The sequence below is a fragment of the Ambystoma mexicanum genome, chromosome 12 (assembly GCF_040938575.1).
Source record: "Ambystoma mexicanum isolate Mex_15411 chromosome 12, UKY_AmexF1_1, whole genome shotgun sequence".
Lineage (NCBI taxonomy): Eukaryota > Metazoa > Chordata > Amphibia > Caudata > Ambystomatidae > Ambystoma > Ambystoma mexicanum.
This window is the reverse complement of record NC_090936.1, coordinates 924,976,326-924,992,664: the sequence shown is the minus strand read 5'-3', so window position 1 is coordinate 924,992,664 and position 16,339 is coordinate 924,976,326. Positions and strand designations below refer to the sequence as shown.

Genomic DNA, 16,339 nt, shown 5'->3' with positions numbered 1-16,339 from the left:
TGTACGCCAGGCAAGAAGTAACACAATTTATTCTGGGCCCAGTTACAGCTGGGAAAGCGAGATTCAAACAGAATGCGGAACAGAACTGCATGAAAAGCTGTTGAAGTTAAGCCCCAAAGATAAAAACATAGTCTATGTGCAAGTGTCAAAACGGCGCCTCCTGTCTCAGTAATATTCCCCGTACCACTCTTAGTGTTACCTGGCAAACATTTTTGAAAATCCTACAATTATACACAAATTCAGACACATACTCATATAAATTTGGCAAAATCCAGTCCTCATTTATCCCTGCAGCCACATGCTCTTTCCACATATGGGCCGGATAGTGGAGCTCTTCCAGAGCCACATTCAACAACCTTTTTGTCATTACCACTTTGCCTGTGCTGTTGTGCTGCCAAATTAAATCGGTTGGCAACCAAGAGCATCCTCTTTTCTTCCATAGCTCCTTTTCATCATCTGGTGCTTCCCCTTGTAATTCTATTATCTGCACTATTGGGGTTGCATTAAAGCTTTCTGGTACTGCATCTTTTCCTTTAGTTATTTTCATCAATGCTACAAGTGGTGGTGTGCCATCACTTCTCCTGAATCTTCTCCTTTCCCACCTTGCTGGGAGGGCACACCCCGTCTCATCTGCACTTTACAGGAGGCTGAAAAGCTCTTAAACCCAGAAGCGGTCGACAAGGATCCCGAGAAGGACGCACACCCCAGGTCGGCCCAAACAGGGAATCTGAACCGCGCTTGGACACGCGTGGAGAGACGACAAAGGTTCCGGAGCCCACCGCCCAAAAGCAACCTGAAGGGCGTGGGCTGAGCGGACCTTACACAGAAGGGCCCAGACGACAAGCTTCGACCCGGGGCCCATGACACAACCTACCCCCCCATGCATAGCGCAGAACATGTAAGTAGCAGAAGGCACGAGGGGGCGTCAGACTATGAGACCCGCTATTTCACCACACATCAGTCGTGGCGCTGTTGCGTCCAAATTAGTCGGTTGCGTTGGCCTCTTCGGATACCCTGTTGGTCGAAGGCTGGCCCTAAAGACCTGGTTTGAGTTGGGGAGGGTGGGAGAAGCGAACATGGACAGGGGATCAGGAACAAGAACTTAATAATATACAGAGAGACCGGTTCTCTGGTGGAGCGCCAGAAGAGACAATTAAAGGAACTCTTTTGCAGCTCCTCCCCGGACTATGGAGACCACTAAAGAACTCATCATGATAACATGGAATGTACATGGGCTGAACTCACCCAGAAAACAAAAGTCTGTGGAACACAGACTGGCTCATCTGGAAGCAGATATAGTGTACCTCCAAGAAACTCGCCTCCTGGAACCGGGCGAGAAGAGAGTGAACTTTCAACAATACCCCACAAAACTCTTCGCCTCATCGGGCCAGAAGAAAAGGGGGGGTAGCCATCCTCCTCAGCCATGCGGTGCAACTAACCCGAATCTCGGTCAAGCGTGACCCGGCGGGGAGATACCTTTTACTTAGGGGGCTCCTGATCGAACTCCCAGTAACCATAGCTTTGATATACGCCCCGAATACTGAACATGACCACTTTCTCAGCAACATCCTCCCCATGCTCACCTCCTTCGCAGAAGGGTGCCTACTAATTGGAGGAGACTTCACTCTCACCCCAGACCCGAACCTAGACAAAACACTGCCATCCTCCAGGGAGGATTTCTCCGGGTGCTGGGGATGGCCAAGTTCTTAAGGGACACAGATACCATCGATACCTGGAGGCTGGCTCATAATGGGGACCGGGACTATACATTCTACTCACACGTTCGCATAGGCTATTCAAGAATAGACCACCTGCTGGTGTTTAACGCACTCTTCCCCTGTATTGAGGACATGCATATCGGCCGTAGAGTGATATGTGACCATGCCCCAGTCATAGCCAGCCTGCGAGTCGAAGGCCTCCCAGCACCTCCGCAGAGGTCCTGGAAACTATAAAACTATAGTCTAGCGGATATAGCATCCAGCAGCGAACTCCAGGACTCCCTTACAAATTACTTTAAGGAGAATACAGCGAGGGGCACCTCCGAAGCCATGGTCTGGGACGCAATGAAGCCAGTCAGGAGTGGCCATCAATTGCACAGCGGCACACAAGAGGAGACACCAACTCGAACTCTCCAAACTGGAGGTGGAGGTGGAGGAATTAGAATCCTGATTCAAGAAACACCAATCTGTGAAAATAGGCAGGGAATTCAAGAAAGCAAAGGCGGAGCTCGAAATGCACCTGGCAGATCGGATGGCCTGGGCGCTAGCCTACACAAAACAATACTACTATGTAAACAGCAACCAGGCCAACCGACTGCTAGTGCAGAAACTGAAGAAGCTACACTCCTGGAACAGGATACTAACCCTACAAGACCGGAACGGCAAGCCCTGTTGCGCAGAAACAGAGAAATTGGAAATCATCACTGAGCACCACACAAGGATTATGTCCGGTCCCACCACAAGTAAAAAAAAAAAAAAGCACAATCTCAGTACCTGCAAGCAACCCGATGGGCCCTCCCGCTCCCACAGCTCGACTCCTTAGAACTCCCCATCTCTACGGAAGAGGTATTGGACACAATTCGATCCCTGAAAAACACAGCACCAGGCCCCGACGGATTAACGGCCCAGTTCTACAAAAAATACGCCCACATCCTGGCCCCACATCTCGCATCGCTGTATAACTCTTTCCTAACCTCCAGCTCCATCACCCCCTCTATGGAGGAGTCCCTAACAGTCTTAATCCTGAAGCTGGAGCTTTGGTCATCTTACAGACCGATCACCCTACTGAAGAATGACTCCAAAGTCTTCTCGAAAATCCTGGCTCACAGACTGGCGAAATTCCTCCCAGAACTAATCCACTCAGACCAAACAGGGTTCATCCCAGGCCGCAGCACCTTCGACAACATTAGGCGCACCCTAAACGTCATTGAATCGGCGGGCAGGACGGGGGAGCAGATGGCAGTCCTGTCGCTCGACACGCACAAGGCATTTTACATGCTGCACTGGGGATATATAGAAGCTGTGTTTAAACACCTAGGCTTCGGCCCAAAGTTCCGGAAATGGACCCTGGCCAACTACCAGCACCCAACCACAACACTGAGAATGAATGGCAACAAATCGCCCAGTATTCGGATCACCAGAGACACGTGGCAGGGTTGCCCTGTATCCCCACTCATTTTCGCCCTGTCTATGGAGCAGTTCGCCTGCAAAGTCCGCGATACCCCCATGATAGGCGGGCTGATGGTGGGGGGGGAAGCTTACAAAATAGCCCTGTATGCTGATGGCGTCCTTCTGACCCTCACCAAGCCTCAAACATCCCTGGAGGCCCTGTGGAGCGAACTGGCTAACTTTGGGTTGGCCTCAGGGTTTTCCGTCAGCCTCGAAAAATCAACGGCCCTCGGGATCAACACCTCAAGAGCATTGGTCGAGTCGCTGGCCGCCATCCACCCCATCCAATGGGCCAGCTCACACTTCAGCTACCTGGGGTTCAGATCCCAAGCAAAATAGAGAAAGCGTATAGGCTAAACCTCCCCCTCTTCTCAAGGAGCTGCAATCAGACCTAAATAGATGGCAAAAGCAAGAGGTGTCATGGCTGAGAAGAATAACAGCAGTCAAAATGAATCTGGTGCCTAGACACCTATACCACTGCCAGGCCTTCCTATCTCCATCCCCAGGAAGGACCTACAGAAACTCCAAGCAAACATCCTGAAGTTCGTCAGGGGTGGGGGGGAATAAGCTGCTTATAGCCAGGAGGGTGATGCTCCCAAGCAGGGAAACTGGAGGCCTAGGGGCCCCAGAGGTGGACAGGTACTGCCTTGCGGCCCAGCTTGCACAGGCTTTCACCTGGACATTAAACTCAAACAGACTGCGCTGGATAAAGCTAGAGGAGGACTGGTGCGGCGGCCCCCTAGGACCACTCCCGCACACCATCAGGCCTATCGACCCCCCAAATGCGGGACTACTGACCACGACCAAGAACACTGTGGAAAACTGGAGGAAGGCAGCTAGACGATGGGGCTGCAGGACCACAACTGGCCCACTATTTCCGATCTGGGACAACCCAGACTTCACCCCAGGCGAACGCCGTGTGAAGTAAGAAACCTGACTGGGCTCGTGGCGGGCTCTGAATGTATTGGCCACCACACCGGCTGTGCACGTTTGTTTTCAAAATGTCCCCACCCAAATGACTTGTTAAAAGGGTAACACAGCAATACTAAGGAACGGCTCAGTGCTGGTTCCAGTACCCTGACACCGGTTGCCTGACCGTGTTCCCCAGCCTGCAACCTATCATCAAGGCACTTCGAACAAAGAACTGCTTCCCCACACCATCCAGCCCACTATCCTCTGCGGGCAGCACATCATTGTGCCCCAGCATTTCCAGTAGATTTAACATCTACCTTCAACTTTCTCCTTGTTAAGCCCTGATGTCGGACAGTTCAATTGAACTCCCCATCCTCAACATCGAGAAGCCAATTTAAACCCCGGACTTCCGTCCAGGGGAGACCAGGTCGAGGCCGAAGAAGAAGGCTCATTGCCGAAACGTCAGGGCTTTACATAACCTTGAGGGCTTCATTCCCACAATCCCGTTTCATTACCTGATCTGATTCCTGACGTTGACCAACGACTAGGTCCCTGCCTCCTTTAGAGCTCACAGACACCATGCTGTCTTGCATATATGATCCACCCAAGACACAAAAAAACATGATTGATGGTGACTCTGTGCACTATGTGTTAGATATGTTGTATTTGCTGAATGTCTGCCACAATTATGTTTAACAATCACTCTTTCTTTTTTAATACATTTCTAAAACAAAATAAATGTATTTTGATCTAAAATGTATATTATGAAATAGCAGTATTTCTTGAAAAATTCTAAATGTGTAAAATATGTTTGTGCACCTATTAGCATTAGCAAAATAATAAAAGCAAGCTATGATGCACTCTTGAAGGGCTTTTCTTGCTAGTCTTTTTAGAATACCTATGACAGTCACCAAATAAAAAAGCCACTGCCATACTTAACATGAGAAAGAATTTAGCCTTTACCAAAACACGTAGGTAAACGGCTCAAAAGGAAGTGGCAGGACGCCTTCCCACTTGTTTCACCCCAGGCAAGGCACCAAACAATTTCGACTACTGGAAGGCGGGAGGGCTGAAACATGTAGGGGATTTCTACGCGGAGGGAAAATCACTAACCTTCGAGGAATGCAAGAGCAAATTTGGGGTGCCTGAATGGGAAAGATTCTGCTACGTGCAGCTTCGACACTGGCTTTCACATGAGTTGATGAAGTTGCACGGCAGCAGAGAACAGTCTGCTCTGGAAAGAACTCTCACAGCGCCGCCCCCCTGCAGGGAAAATATCAACCCTGTAGAGACTACTGGACAAAGGAGACCCCCAACAAAAAGGAGGCCTATATGGAAAGGAGGGAAAGGGACATTGGCAGAGCAATCGAGATAGAAGAATGGGGCCAGATCTGGACCAGAGCTCGAATAAGGAGGGGGCTATGAAAACCTGTTACAGATGGTACCTAACCCTGGAGACTCTAAACAAAAGCAACCCAGTGATCTCCCCATTGTGCTGGAGAGGATGCACAGACACAGGCACATTGTTCCATTTGCTCTGGTCATGCCCGATGGCCACGAAATACTAGAAAGAGAACCTGGACCTTATCAAACAGATCGGCCTTTCAATCCCATGGGACCCAGGGATAATCTTATTAGGCAGCAAAGGGGGTTGGCCAATTTCCGCTGACCCGCAACCTGGCAAACCTGTGCACCCAGCTCCATCACGGCGGCAAAGATCGCCATAGCCAGACTGTGGAAACATCCAGAGGGCCCCGCAGTGGCCCTGTGGTGGGCCAAATGTTGGGACATCGCAGTGGCGGAAAAAATAACTACCATCCGCCTGGGAAAGAGGAACAAGTTCTATGACGCCTGGGCCCCCTTCTTGGACTACATGGAGCAGTTCCCCGACATGGCAAGAAAGCCCCCGTCCCTCTGCTGGCTGTCCAAATATGACTAGTGTATCCCAAACCCAGGCCAGAGGCCCTCATGGAACACTCCGCCTGGGCTCTGGCAAGGCGTGGCTGAAGCACCAACGCTCTGCAAGCACACCCTGAGGCTCTCCTACCTCAGACGCTCACCAGCCAGATCTCCCTGTGGAAATCAGCAGTTATCCCCATGACTTGCAGCATCCCTGCCCGAGTTTCTCCCCACCCCTGCTCCCACTATTCCCCCCTCCCCCCCGATCCCCATTTGGTTATGTTCCTAATTTGTTGCGTTTCATCTCTGAACTCGCTTTGTGCTAACCAAACTTATGCTTATGAGATGCTCGTTTATTGTCAAAATCAAATAAAAAGATTTGTTGAAAAAAAAACACCATTAATAGGGGCATTCTCCAGCCTAATACATAACCCTATGCGGCCATCACTAAAGCCCCATCCCCTTTTACTGAGCTACCCCCGCAGCTGATAAGTATGCACCTTTTTTTACCATACCTCTACATACACTTGTCCCAAAGTCATGTCTGGTGCGGGTCTCGTAGAGGCGTTGGGTGTAGCCGTGCAGCACCCCTGGCAGCAGAACATTTTCTAAAGAGCAGCTGTGCTGGGAGAGGGTTTTCAAAGATGAATCCATGGGAGGAGTGTCCAAGAGAAAGATCAGATGCAAGTAATTTGTTCTTTCTTGTGCGTATTCACAGTGTGCAACTTGTGTCATCTCAACACTATGAACTACTTCCACTTTGAAAGACAGTTGAAGTCAACAAGATTCCTTATTGATGTGTCCTGTGCAAGCTTAAGTACCTTTTTGTAGCATATAGCATCTTAGAACGAAAGTTAAAGAAATAAATGGTACATATGTATAAATACAGCCCTTCATGCTTGTGGAGTTCTGCTGTAAGTAGCCCTGGTTGAACAGATGTCTAAATCTATGCAACGTTTTACAAAAGTCTTTCATTGTGTTCTGACAGGACAAAGACCTAAAGCAGTATATGGATGACTGTGGGAACATCATGAGTATACACAATGTGAAGGTAAGTCGACTTCAATTATTTGCCACTCTTTAGAACTTTTTTATTTGGTTCCATTCGATACAGAAGGAGTCTGTAAGTCTGTCAAGAGAATTTATTAACTTCCCTTTTGCAATGTTATTTAAAAAAATATATCATAACATTACTCTTAAGCCCCATTCATATAATGTATCTTTTGTGTGACGTATCATTCTTTATTGACTGTAAAGTATACTTGTGGTATGTACACAAACCCACAGCAAATTCTTCAGCCAAAATATACATCTGAAATGTAATCTAACCATTCATGTGTTTTGGGTAATACAGTTGAACAGAAATGGTAGAGATAGAAGGATGTTAATGTTAAAGGTTACTTGTACGACGCACTATCACCACCGGAGTGGTCCCCTGGCGCTCTGGCGGATCTGGAAAAGGACGGTGTGAAACAAGGTGACTGTGGGAGCGGTTAGGGTGCAGTGGGAATAGGAATGTGAGATATGATGTTCTGTTGGCAGCTTCAGTTCTTTGTGCACCGTTCACTGAGGTTAGGTGCGATTTTTGAATCTGAGTGATTCCCATGTTCTGTTGTGCATGGTTATGTGTTTGTATGTTGTTGCAGTGTGGTGAAGTACGTGTGGTTTGCTGTGCAGAGATGTGGTCGTCTGAGTTTCTCTAGGAGAAGGGTTTGCGGAAAAATTTGATTTTAATATTGGGTTAGCAGGGGTTTTTTCTTACCCCTTTCCTTTGGTTTCTGTGGTCGGCATCTATGACCATCCTTTGTGTTTTGATATTGTTTGGCATCCCAGTCGGCAGGTACGTTGCTGTGTGGTAATGATCTTCTGTGGAAGTCTAGCGGTATGTGCGCATGGGCCGTGGGGGTGTCTGCCCCCCACCCACCCTAGGGTTACAGATGGTTAGGTTAGGAAGGTTATGGGTCTCTCCCTTTACTTCTAGTGGGGCGTCCCTGCCTACTGTGGTATTCCTCTCTATAGTTGGCATGAGAGGACCAAAATGTCCTCTCTACGCCCACCAGTTGCGGATGGTTAGGCAATGGATTGTAGGTCCCTCCCTGGGCTTCCTGTTTCTGCCAGAATGTATGATTCCTACTCGTTCCCTTCTGATTCTGGGGTGAAGAGCCAACTTTGTAGTCGTTTTCTGAATTCCAGATTATCCCTTGTATTGCGTATGATTTTTGGTCGGGAATTCCATGTTTTAGGATCCAGGTGTGACAAAGATACTCCTCCAAATGTTCTTTTATTGCACGGTTTTGGTTCTAGGTGAATGTCGTAGCTTGTCTTGCTGGATGGTAGATGGTTATTTTCCTCTTTAGGAACTCAGCTCCTCGGACATGGGTTTCTCTGTGCGTTATGCACATTTTTTTTAACCTTATTTGCTGTTTTATTGGTAGCCAGTGTAGTATTTTCAGTGCTATGGCTGCTGCCGTAGTCTACTCTGGACATGAGTGTGATGATGGTGAGTGTTTTGTGGGTGAAGGAGAGGAATGGTAGGATCCTTTTTACTGTGTGCAGGAGGAAGAAGCATTTGTTGATTATAGCATTTACTTGTGGCTCCAGTGTTAGTTCGTTGTCCATCCGGACTCCGAGATTCTTTATTGTTGTTGATGGTGTCGGTGCTGTTCCTAGTTCTGTTGGCCATGGGATGTTGTGGCTGTTTTTGGATATAACCATTATTTCTGTTTTTCCAGGGTTCAGTTTGAGGTTGTTCGTGTTCATCCAGCTGGAGAGTTGCATGAATGGTTAGAGATGTGGCATAGTAAAGGACACAGTAGTAGAAAAATAGAATCAGAAAATAAGAATACAATTATAAAGAAAATTGTATAAAATGGAAGAAAGGGAGAAGAAATATATTTTCTTTATATTGTATTTTCATTTCATCTATCCCACTAACATATGCTTCGATTTCCAATTTGTACTTGGAACGTTGCGTCTTGACATAATAGCCACAAGATGGCAGCAATAGACAATACATGAAAACGTTAATCCTAAAGTACAATCTAGAATCCAAGCCAAAAGACAAGAAAAAAATGTGTTTAAACTTATGAAAGCAAGCAAATAAATAATGTAGCGGCAGAAGCACCAGAGGTTCAGGAGGCTTGTCCTTTATTACGTTGAGACTATTTTTTGTTTTATTTAACAAATGTTATTGATAAGAATACTTATATGCCATTACAAAATATTCTTGAAGCAAATCAAGACCAACATGATCACATCTTCCTGGAACGCTTATAAGGAAGACACTCCTTTCTAGCCATGATATAGTGGCCACCTGCGTAAATGTGCCATGAAGAATACGACAAAGCACTGTGTGTGTAATTATAATTGGTTATTTATAACACGCTTAATACCCGGAGGTTTCTAAACGCAGACCCAGGGATCGAACCTGTGTTGCTTCGCAATTCCAAGGCGAGCGCGTTGCCTCTGAGCTACCCTCCCGAGTATAGCCTATAGAGAAAGTAATATATCATGAACATAACACCAAAATAAGAGCACAAACTGTCATAAACATTTTATAAATGCAGTTTGTGAGGAACCGGGCCAACCGCTAAACGCACATATTGCCAACAGAAACCCCCAGACAAGGTAGGTCTAAAAAAGAACATCAGTTTAGGCCAGGCCGTGGCCTTTTCACAAAGTTTTGGGCTGCATCTGAGGCGACAAAACGACCTTTGTTTCCCATGGCGAGTGACTTGCTTCAGCTGAATTCCGACCTGAGGCAGTCATCCCTAGATAAACCAGCTCCATCCTGTACTCCTGCGTCTGTTTCCTCTTAGGCATAGTCTGAAAAGTGGGCCGTGGGAAGAAGAGAAGCTGTGTAAAATGTGTTCCCTCCACCTCTCTCTAAGAAGCCGTCAGGTCAGGGTAGAACTGTATTTCCTAATAACCCAAACCTTCTCCCGCCTGGGCTGAACACCGACCGTTGATCCGCAGGTCGCCTGCCCACCTGTGATTCTCACTTGGTCCCAGTGTCGGAGCTTACACTACCTTCTGTTCAAAAGCTTTAGAATCTGCAAGTCCCATGCTTCCAGCCAAGAGTCTGCATGCGAGTCTCTACTGACTGGAGACATGATCCTCTGAAAGATGGCTGCCATTTGCAGTTTGTGTGCACCCAACAGACATAAACATCACCTACAACGTTTCGGGTTCTTCCCTTCCTCTGGTGAACGGTTGGAAGACATTAAGAAAACAAGAGCGAGATGAAGCTTAAGGTACATCAAGACAAAATAAAACAACAAATAATGTCAAGGTGACGGTGATATGCTTAGTATACAAACATCATAGTAAGATGCCTAAGCGTAGGCCAGCGTGCTTTGGCCGATTTTGAGTCGTTAGAATTGGTGGTGGTTCGGTGCAAGTTGAAGAGGGTAAATTGTTGTATTCAGAATGCATGTCTGTTTCTAAACTGAATAGTTGTGCATAGAAAAATGTAAACGGGTGTGAGACAATGAGTGGCGGAAGATGGACGCTTTGGTGTTCTCGGCAGAACTAATGAATGGTTTCAGAGGCCACTGAAATTGAGACAGCTAATGACAACGGGTTTGCCAGTGTTTCACACTATAGGATTGGCAGGGGCCGTGTGCTCACGACAGGAGAATGCAAATGTGTTTAATCATTTTTGCCGAGCTGACCACATTGTTATAACAAGGGAGGATTTGCGTGACATGAGTCATGCAGTCCTGTAAGGTTATGAGGTTGGAGAGTGAGTGAGAAAGTATGGATGAGACTGAATTCCACATTGAACATTCGTAACGAAGTATGCAACTGGGAAGAGTGTAGGGTGACAGACATGGTGTGCACTGGCTCTTTCATCTAACCTAAGAATACCTTGCTGTACGTCTTCTGATTATAGTGGGGCATTACTGCTCACTATTGGGACTAGATCAGACCCGTCACCAAATACAGCCCCTTGCCTTCCTACTGTACTGCATTCTCTCACCTGCCAGTGAAACCGTGATCATCTTCATACGTTTGTCTGCAGCACTAAGCTTCCAAATGCCTTAGCTTGAGCTAATTACGCCGAAATTCAGCAATAAATAAATAGACACAACCACATTGTTCACACTTACTTGCTGGGGTTGTGTTTGTATTAACATTAAACAAGGGGAAAGCGGTTGACACAGATATATATTTCAAAGATACATCTATGGATGACGTAACAACATACGTACCAAATAACCACCCTGCAGTACTGACATTGCTATTTTTACACCCGAAGGCTGACTCCTATATCATGATGCATCTAGATTTCCATTGTAGACCGCCATCTCTCCCACAAATGCGGACCCCTTACATAACATCTTGACTACCCTTTTGTTGTTGGGGAAAACATTGATAATACCTTGAGCACCAGCCTGACATTGTTACAATAACCTATTCTCAGACCATGAACCCTGTTTCTTAACACTTGTCATCTTCATTATACCACTTATACTTGGCTTGGGCAAAATACTACTTTATTGTAATTTCTTCTGTACTAACATTTTGCAGTGATCATATTTTTTTACTATACTTAGATGATAAAGTAGGCCTTGTTAGCCCCCACCCCCATATTTATTTTAAACACTTGCCTGTGTTAAGAAAGACCTCCAATTTAGGGCATTCTTGGCCCACATTTTGTGGCCCCTCAATTGTTTGCTCCCCCCTCCTCCCCCGTCTTTTTTGTGGTTCTTGATCTCTTTTTAGTGACGAGAGGGCCTTCTCCTGAAGCCCCCCTACCATTACATCCACTTTTGCCTCGTTTAAGGTTTATGGTATTGCATCGCCTCCAAGGTACCTGGTACCAGGGAGGTCTATTTTTGCACTATGGTAATTTTCGTACCCTAACACAGGCTTTAGGGAGTAGGCTGGTGGCAGCTATACTTTAGTTTTGCCCTCACCAAGTGTTCAGCATTCTGACCACATTCGTAGCCCTGAGCATGTTTTTGGTAGCCGTTGGGGTGCCAATTTCTTTTTTTAATACTGCTCTCAACCATTTGTGCTTTATGGATTTCCTTTATTTAGTGGGTCACAAGACTAGTTAAAAATGACCCTTTGAATGGATTGTGTCCTCCAATGTATTCCTAATCTTTGATATTCACGTCCAGCTTCGGCTGCTTTGGAAAAATTTTCTCGGCAGAGGGCGCTGTGTGTTAATGGTGTTGAGTCGTTGTCTCTTGAAGGCCTCCGTCGAGGGTGACGTCATTGGGTGTACAATTAGCACGCGCGGAGCCCGTTGGCCTCAGTTCTGTTTTTCCGCAGCACGTGTTGCTTTGGAGACTCGGCACGCCTCGTTAGTATATTTCTACTACGTAGTTCGTTCTTCGACAGAAAATCATCGAAGATGTCATCTTCATCAACCCCGACTACCCCTCGCTTGGGTTTCAAGAAGTGCAAGGAATGCAGTTAAAAAATGTTGATAACAGACCTGCATCGATTGTGCCTGTGGTGTTTGGGAGAAGGCCACGACACAGAGGCCTGCTCGAAGTGTCAGGCGATGATGGGTAAAGCCCTGCGAGAGAGGAAGGGGAAATTACAGGTGGGTCGTAAAACCAACCGATCCTCGACTGTCGAGTCCGGAGTTCATTCTTCTCAATTCAAGAGTGAGGAGAAGATGTTGAGATCCCAAAGTGGCTCCCGCCACTCATCGTCTTCGACGAAGAGAATGAAGAAGCAACACCACCAGTCACTATCTTAGTCATCGCCCGAAGAATTCCCCAGGAAATGTAGGTGTCCCACCAAGCATTCTTCTGCAGACTGGGAGGCATTTTGCCTAAAAATGCTTGAAGTGTTTGAGAAGGCCAAGCCCCTGTCCACGCCTTCTTCGGAAGCCGGCCGAGAGCGTTCCCGTTACGACACCTCACGCGCCCTCGAGCCCGGGTGATCAAAGAAAAACCTATCGAGGTCTCCGATGAAAAAGAATCACTCGAGTCGTAACGAGGGCTCGAGGTCTTCGATGCCATTCAAGGCTCCACATACTCCGAAGGTGAAATCTTTGAAGGTGGTCGTCGAGGCCTCAACGCCATCAGCGCCATTTACATCAACGCCATCGACACCCTTGTCGACGTTGACACCGAAACCATTGGCGCCGAAGACTTCTAAGGTTTCAGCTCAGCCCTCTGAGCATGTTGCAGCAAAAGAAAAAGCTGCCAAGCCAAAGCCTTCCACAAAACTGACTCCACCGCCTGAAAAATCTTACACTGCTTTGTCATGGAAGGAATACTTTAAATCCTTGTCTTCAATATTTGAAGAAGAGGAAAGATCTGAGGAAGAGGAGGTTCCTTTTGGTCTGAAGTTTGGTACTTCTAATGTGCCAGAGTGTCTAATCTCTGAAGAAAGTAGAATGAAAGACCTTATTGACACACTTCACACTGCCAGTAGTGTGGATACATTGCCAGAGACTGAGTTTGGCAAACCAGAGCCAGGCGAACATGCAGACTCTTCTTATCGACAGTGAATGTCAAAAGTGGTATAGTATTTAAGCTGGGCCAAACCACCAGCTCAGTTTATTCAGAATGATTTTACAGACATTCTGGACCAAGGTCCACCTACAGACCCAGTTTTACCCTTCCGTGTGGCCTTGCAAAATAGGGTGGCCAAGAATTGGGAGTCCCCGGGTTCTATCCCTGCTGTGGATAAATCCCTCACTAGAAAATACTGCCCTTCCAGTAGCGACCCCGGCTATCTGTCCAAACACCCCACTCCCGAGACTCTGGTGATCCAGGCAGCCACAGCTACATCTAACAAAGTGGCGTACCCTACCATCCCTCTGGATAGGGACAACAAGCGTGTGGATGGATGGGCGCGCAAGGTATTTTCAGCTGGGAGTATGGCCCTTACGTCGGCCAACTCCACATGTGCCTTAGCCACATTTTCATACACTCTGTGGGAGTGCATATCAATGGTGGCAGAGCACATTCCAGAAGGGGAGGAAAGGTAAGGTTTCCTAGCTATCGTTAGGATGGCAAAGAAGCCATGCAGGAATCCCTTCAATCTCGATTAGACACTTCAGACAGCATCAGCAGGGTTTATAGTGATAATTTCGAAAACAAAGATTTTGAAAGTCAAAATATAGAGAAAAAAAAATATCGCATTTTTTTAATTACGTTTTTTATTTGAAATGGGGGGGTTCCCCCTCAACCCCCCTTTTTTAATTTTTTTTTTGTTTTACCCATTTTTTTTATTCCCAGGCCCCAAAATAAATGTATAATAAAAAAAAATCAATTTTTTTTTTTCGGTATTATTGTTTCGACGTTACCTTTCAAATGTTTTTTTCTAGAAATTGACTGACCACCCATCAGCAGGTCTATGGCTACAAGCACAGTTATGCACAGATTTGCGTGGTTGCGGAAGTCGGGTTTCGCACCAGATGTGCAGGCCCGTCTTCTAAACATGCCATTTGACGGGTCTCAACTTTTTGGCAGCAAGGCTGACGAGAGCCCTGAGAGGTTGCAGACCGCCAAATCTTTAGGGGCCGCTGTTAAGCAACCTCAGCCTTTTCATTCATCAGGACAATCTTGGAGGGAATGATCCTATCGGTACTACTCCTCATTTGGAAAGGTGAGAGGAATGGCCAGTCAAAGAGGTCAAAGAAAAATCCCTTGTGGTGGATGAGGTAAAAGTTCAAAGCCAACTCCAGCTACAGCTTCTTTGCCATCAGCAGCTGCAGCAACCGCCTCAAAACGGCTTTGAGGGCTTGCGTCACGAAACACCAGTGGGGGGCAGACTGTCTCACATCTGCAAGAATGGCGAGACATTACTTCAGATGCCTGGGCTCTGGAAACAATAGCCCAGGGTTACTGCCTTCCATTCTTAACGCAGCTTCACAACAATCCACTGGGAAAACACCCTTTGATTCCAGATCCGCTCCTACAGCAGGAGATATTAACCCTGCTAGAGAAAGGTGCTATAGAACCGGTACCTGTAGCGGAGAGGAACAAGGGTTGGTATTCCCCATATGTTTTTATCCCCAAGAAAGACGGAGGACTGAGACCTATCTTGGACTTGAGATACTTGAACAAGTTCCTCAGGAAGGACAAGTTCAAGATGGTTACCCTTACTCAGATCCTTCAGGCCTTCCAACTTCAGGATTGGTTGATGTCATGGACCTTCAGGATGTTTATTCTCATGTGCCAATACATCTCAAGCACAGGAAATACCGGAGGTTCACCGTTGGTGGCTCGCACTATCAGTTTTGAGTCCTGCCATTCGGGTTGACCTGCGCCCAGAGGGCTTTCACCAAACTGATGGTGGTGGTGGCAGCACATCTCAGGAGGGGGGGGGGGGGGGATTCATGTCTACTCCTAATTGGACGAATGTCTGATCAGAGCATGCTCTCCCGATCAAGCCCTGGATCATCTGAAAGTCACCTGCCACTCCCTTCACAAACTGGGCTTCTCCCTCAATGTAAAGAAGTCACAGATGACACCCTCCCGACAGCTCCAATACATCGGAGCTATTTTAGACACATCCTTGGGGAAAGAGCTAGCCACCCAAGGCGAGGGCTCAAGACATTCTTCAGATGGTTTCCAAATTTCAAAGTGCCCAGAATCTTCCAGCCTACTATTTCTTGAGGTTGTTCAGCCTCATGGCATCCTGCATTTTACTGGTGCCAGAAGCCCGCCTGAGAATGAGATCCCTTCAATGGGCTCTGAGAACTCAATGGTCCCAATTCTCAGGACGGATGACGGACCTTCTCCAGGTTCCAAGCAGGGTTGCACAGGATCTCCTGTGGTGGGCCTGCGAGGACAATACTCTAACAATAGAACATTTTTGGCAACCGTGGCCGGAGATTACAGTAGTGACGGACGCCTCATTCACAGGGTGGGGAGCCCATGCCAATGGTCTGATAATCAGCGGTTGTTGTTCTCCATCGGAGTCCAAACTACACATCAACCTTTTTGAGCTAAGGGCATTCAGACTAGCGCTAAAAGCTTTCCAGCCCTCTGTACCGGGAAAGAATGTCTTGATAATGACAGATAACACAGTGGGCATGCATTACCTCAACAAAAGAGGTGGTGTAGGGTCACTACCGCTGTGCAGAGAGGGAATGCAGCTCTGGTACTGGGCAATTCAGGAAGGAATCTCGTTATCGGCAGTTCACCTAGCTGGGCAGAGAACGCAATGGCGGAGGCTCTGGCAGGCAGGGTGCAGTGTCCCACAAGTGGGAACTAGCTTCGGAAGTCCTGCAAGAGATCTTCACCCTTTGGGGAACCCCTCAAGTAGACCTGTTTGCGACCGGGGTCAACCGGAAGTGCGAAAGGCATTGCTCAAGGGAATTTCCTCACAGGAGCTCTAATAGACATGCTCGTGGTGGATTGGGATGTCCCACTACTATACGC

The 16,339-nt window shown here is 47.2% G+C and overlaps 1 protein-coding gene across 2 annotated transcripts in view; it reads left to right on the top strand.

Moving 5' to 3' along the window:
* CDK17 (cyclin dependent kinase 17) overlaps window positions 1-16,339 on the top strand; it is a 1,505,117-nt gene that overhangs the window by 1,146,546 nt on the left and 342,232 nt on the right. For both annotated transcript variants that reach the window (XM_069629414.1, XM_069629415.1), the window contains one exon: window positions 6,967-7,029. In XM_069629414.1, the coding sequence (XP_069485515.1) occupies window positions 6,967-7,029 (63 nt within the window). The remainder of the gene's footprint in view (window positions 1-6,966; window positions 7,030-16,339) is intronic.